Source organism: Pristiophorus japonicus, chromosome 3 (assembly GCF_044704955.1).
Source record: "Pristiophorus japonicus isolate sPriJap1 chromosome 3, sPriJap1.hap1, whole genome shotgun sequence".
NCBI lineage: Eukaryota > Metazoa > Chordata > Chondrichthyes > Pristiophoridae > Pristiophorus > Pristiophorus japonicus.
In genome coordinates, this window is record NC_091979.1 from 173515866 (window position 1) to 173521058 (window position 5193).

The 5193-nt window shown below is 42.6% G+C and overlaps 1 protein-coding gene across 1 annotated transcript; it reads right to left on the bottom strand.

The window, feature by feature from the left end:
* Positions 1 to 554: 554 nt before the first annotated feature.
* Positions 555 to 4204, bottom strand: LOC139259406 (secreted phosphoprotein 24-like). Its single transcript, XM_070874871.1, has 7 exons — positions 4153 to 4204; positions 3920 to 4023; positions 3621 to 3749; positions 3051 to 3182; positions 2892 to 2936; positions 710 to 808; positions 555 to 587 (listed from the first exon to the last, which is right to left on the bottom strand). Exons 1-7 carry the CDS (start codon positions 4202 to 4204, stop codon positions 555 to 557), a joined length of 594 nt encoding a protein of 197 aa, XP_070730972.1.
* Between the last annotated feature and the right edge of the window lie 989 nt (positions 4205 to 5193).

Below are 5193 nucleotides of genomic sequence, written 5' to 3' on the forward strand. Positions count from 1 at the left end.
AAGTTATGTCTCTCCTTATATTACCTCTTTAGAGTCACTGCTCTGTCTCTTGCCACCATTATCCACCAAGTTGATGGTGGATTTGAATATCAGGCAACCCAAAGACTCCAACCTCCACCTGGTGAATTACAGAATCTTGATGCATTCCCACTTGCCCAGCTTCACACCCCAGATTTCAAGCAGCAAAGCCCCAGCATGCCAGCAGCTACCAGTAGAATGAGGAAACTTATCTAAAGTATCTGACAGGTTGGTTTGAGCGCTATGTCTGTCTGAACTCCCATCTGATCAGTGAAGTGAGAAACAATATTTGAAGATCAGGAAATATTCTCTTTATATTTTTAATTTAATCCACAGAATACAAGACAACAATACACACCAAAGGACAGAACATTTACAAACTATAGAATCTCCCAGTTACAGTAAAATGTACACTCAGGAACGCCAGTTCCCCTTTAACTATGAACAAGTAAAGTACAATTGATGAAATCTTCTAATCTGAATGAGGTCTTCTTGTGTTCACACCAAGCTCAGTCTTTCAGAAGTTTCATTCATGGTTAGTGTTGGGCTCTTGAATCCTCATTGTGTTCCTGCAGTGAATCAAATCAACAGAATTGTCATTTTCAGATGGACTGAGTTCTGTGTTTAATTGTTGTTGATAATCATGATCAAGAACACAATTATCTGACACAAACTCCCAGTTTGTACTTACGTTTGAAGACTTCTCGTGCGATAATTCATTTGACTCGCTCTCAAGTGATAATTCTTTTGACTTGCCCTCCAGCGATAATTCTTTTGACTTGCTTTTCACCTGTATTAAAATATTAATGTTTACATCTTTAGCAAAGCGAGTGAATGAAATACATCGTAAACAATCACAACTTTTAGAATCATCAGCAAATTAACTTTTAAATAATATTAGATTATAAATGAGAAAGTGGCAACTCTTTAAATTTCAGAGTTGAGATTCAATGGCTCAGTGTGGGAGTGAAGAAATCCTGTGTTTGATGGTGGGATAACGTTAGAGGTGGCAGAAATGGCAGAGGATGGTACGTTCAATGTGGTGGCTGGTGGGGTGAAAGGTGAGGACAAGGGGAACCCTATCATGGTTCTGGAATGGAGGGGTAGGGGTAAGAGCAGAAGTGTGGGAAATAGAACGTACATGGTCGAGGGCCATGTCAACCATGAAAGAGGTGAATCCTCGGATGAGGAAAAAGGAAGACAATTGGGATTTATTGTTTTGGCTTCAATTCTACAAGAAAAACCACACAGGAATCGAGCATCAGATTCTTCTCCCCCAGTGCTTCGAACTAAAATAAATTGCCATCTCACATTCCATTCTGACACAGTTGATTCCAGGAATTTATACTTTATTGTTGATAATTGTGATTGTAAGGTTCGAAAATTCACGGCCGCATTTGAAACACCGTAAGGACAAGAAAACTAACATGGGATCGTTCCATACACTAAATGAACATTTTTGGCCAAGTAAAAGCAGGTTGGGAAAACGTGTGGGTGGATACAGACATTGTGGAGTCTGGCTCACAAGCGAGATCGAGGCACTGGCCAATGGGGGAAAAGTGCATTCTGGCAGGCCAATCAGGGATCGAGTTGGGCCTGAAGTGGGGAAATCTTCAACCAATAATGACTCCCTGGCCCAGTTTGAAAATGACTTCCCCCCCCAAATCAAACTACGAATGTGGGCCATTATCTACCTAATTAATATGGACAATAGCTCTGAATCAAAACTATGAATCACTGCAGGAATGGACCACTGACTCCCAGGACTATAACAAAGGACCCACAGACGTCCAGGCACATATGTGCCCCGTAACAATACCCTGGTCCTCACACCTGCGTGTACCTTTGACATCCTCTAACTAAATATTCAAAGTTATCTCCCCGCCCAAACTTACACAATGGACCACCCACTGGGTTTGAGCGTGAAAAGACCAGAACTGAATTGAATACAGATATAGGACACAGAACCAGCAGAAAGACAGTTGTGGAGAAAAGGAGTTGTGGAGAAAAGGAGTTGTGAAGAAAAAGAGTTGTGGACCAAAAAGGAGCTGGGCAGAGTTCACAGGGGAGGAAAGGTGTGGAGAGGAAAAGACTTGCAGGAGTTGTGGAGAAAAACAGTTTGGGATCAGTTCTTGAAAAGGGCTGCTGGCTGCTGGAGGGGAAAGGAGCTGAGAGAGTTTTGCAAACTTTGATTTTGGTCGAGACTAAAAACCCACGAGCCAACCTCCTGGTTGGTAAGTGGCAGCAGGTTAGCCCTGAACACACTGGACAGGGTGAGAATATCCGAAGCATCAGGCTGGGGCACGCAGAGCTGTGCAGACCTGTTTCAATAACCTGGATTCACAGCTGTAGTCTGACGATAACCGAGAGGCAGATAGAAGAAACCGACACAACATCGAAGAGGAAAACCGAACAATAACATAAAGCCCACCCCAGAGGGACCCTGAGCTGAAATAAGTGCTACAGAACCCTGGAGTTGATAGGATTGTGAGTACAGCCCAAACCCCCTCACAGACTCAATTTAGGGTAGGAAGGGTGGGAGTGGGAGGTGTGGTTGTGTGTGAGTGGGATGTTTTAACCTCTTGTTTTCCCCTTCCCTGTTGCGAGATTTTTCGGGTTGTTGAATAAGATTTTGCCATTACTGCCATTTTATGACCTCTTCCTATGCCCTCTAGCTTTGTGTTTGCTATTCTAAATAAATAACATTAGCCATTTTGTACTCTTAGCCACTGTGTCTGGTGCCTCATTATCACCCATCCTCATAAATCGCACGTACAGAACCCAAGGGGAGTGTGGATTCGAAGCCACACCCCAAGCTCCCCTTACATGATCAACAAGAAAAGAGTCTGAGAAAACACCTAGTTTGTACTCACATTTGATGACTCCTCGAGTGATGTCTCTTTTGATTTGGTTTTGATCTGCGAAAAAAATTAATATTTATGTTTAGCACAGGGGGCCAATGAAACATTTTGTAAATTCCCTCAAGTGTTAGAAAGCCCATTGTCCCGATTTGCATAATTGTGTGAGGTTACCTCAATACTGTCTTCACTTGACTCTGATGATTCACTGCTGCTGTCAACTGTCTTCAATCCTCGACAGTCCACATTGATATCAACAACCTTATCAGCAAAATATTCAACACGGCTTTTGCAAAATCCTTTTTCCTGTCAACATAAAACACAAATCTTCTTCAATAAGCTCACCACTGAAATAGGGAGTTTCTATGATATAACTCAGCATTCATAAGTCAATACTCACAGCGTTCGATGATATGACTCAGTACACACGGCCCTTTCTATGATATAACTCAATACACACGGCCCTTTCTATGATATAACTCAATACACATGGTCCCTTCTATGATATAACTCAGTACACACAGCCCTTTCTATGATATAACTCAATACACATGTCCCCTTATATGATATAACTCAGTACACACGGCCCTTTCTATGATATAACTCAATACACATGGCCCCTTCTATGATATAACTCAATACACACGGCCCTTTCTATGCTATAACTCAGTACACATGGCCCTTTCGATGATATAACTCAGTATACATGCGGGTTTTGATGCTACAATATAACTCAGGACTCACAGCGGTCTTTCTGGGGCGGAAGTGACAGCTGGGATCATCAAATTCCAGTCCAGAATTCTTGGAGCAGACGGTTTCTTTCACCGAGAATGTTAAATCCACATTGTATGATAATTTGCCTGTGCGATAAATCTAATGAAAGGGAAACAGGTGATTAGTGTGTTACCGTATCCAGTGTTCTTATTCTGGTCAGATAATGCTCAGAACAACACAGCTCTTTATTTTCTACAAGATGCCTCCACTGAAACAGTCAGAATCATCACCAACAGGGACTCTAGACAGTTAGACCAGGGCACACTTACATCCTTCACTCTTCTCCTGGTTATACCACAGAGATTGGTGGTCTCGGTGATTTCGTTCAGCTTTATAACTGACTCTCTCAGAGCATCCTTAGGACTTGGTACTCCTGCAGAGAGAAAAGGAAAGTTGTATAAAACTCTCCAGCATTCTTCACGGTGAATTCTTTGAAATATTGGTATATTATCGCTGACTGAAGATCATTGCTTTATGAGGAGCCGCTCTCTCCAGTACGTACCTGAGCAGTGGAGGATCTGCACTGCAGCAATGGTGAGGAGAAAGGAATACATTCTGCCTCTTGTGTGATCAGCTGGCTGGTTTCTAAGAGTAAAGTTGCTGCTTCTCTCTCTTGCTCTGCCTTTCCCTTGCAGCGTTCAGTCTTTATATACAGCACCTCCACCACATTCAAACACTGACTCATATTTGCTCAGTGTGGTGATCCTGGGCACGGAAATCTGCTGACAAGTGGGCTCGAATATGGGCAGAGCTTCCTCCAAATAGTGTCATCAGGTTTAGATTTGGTGGCAAAAGGGTGAGATCAGATATTATTCATCAGAATATGGAATAATGAACGGTTAGAGGAGAGGAAATGGTCAACACTAAACTGTCCAAATTCACACTCAGTCCACTGGAGTTAACTCCTGGAATTGATCAGTTATGGGAATGGTGACATTATTTGGATCATTTCCTACATCAAACATTACAGAATCATAGAATCATAGAAATTTACGGCACGGAAGGATGCCATTTTGGCCCATCGTGTCCGTGCCAGCCAAGAAGAGGCTATCCAGCCTAATCCCACTTTTCAGCTCTAGGTCCGTAATCCTGCAGGTTAAAGCACTTCAAGTGCACATCCAAGTACTTTTTAAATGTGGTGGGAGTTTCTGCCTCTACCACCCTTTCAGGCAGTGAGTTCCAGATCCCCATAACCTTCTGGGTGATGACATTTCCCCTCAAATCCTCTCTAAACATTCTACCAATTACTTTAAATTTATGCCCCCTGGTTGTTGACCATTCTGCTAAGGGAAATGGGTCCTTTTTATCCACAATATCCAGGCCCCTCATAATTTTATACACCTCAATGAGGTCTCACCTCAGCCTCCTCTGTTCCAAAGAAAACAAACCCAGCCTATCCAATCTTTTATCATAGATATCATTCCCCACTCCTGGCAACATTCTTGTAAATATCCTCTGTACCCTCTCTGGAGCAATCACATCCATCCTGCAATGCGGTGACCAGAACTGTACGCAATACTCTAGCTTTGGCCGAACTTGTATT

What these genes read in the sequence shown, in the direction of transcription:
- LOC139259406 (XM_070874871.1), bottom strand. Translation starts at nt 4,204, where the DNA reads ATGTATTCCTTTCTCCTCACCATTGCTGCAGTGCAGATCCTCCACTGC. An exon ending in GCAGATCCTCCACTGCTCAG is followed by an intron (nt 4,024 to 4,152) that starts GTACGTACTGGA and finishes TTCTCTCTGCAG; the next exon opens with GAGTACCAAGTCCTAAGGAT. An exon ending in CGCACGAGAAGTCTTCAAAC is followed by an intron (nt 588 to 709) that starts GTAAGTACAAAC and finishes GATTCACTGCAG; the next exon opens with GAACACAATGAGGATTCAAG.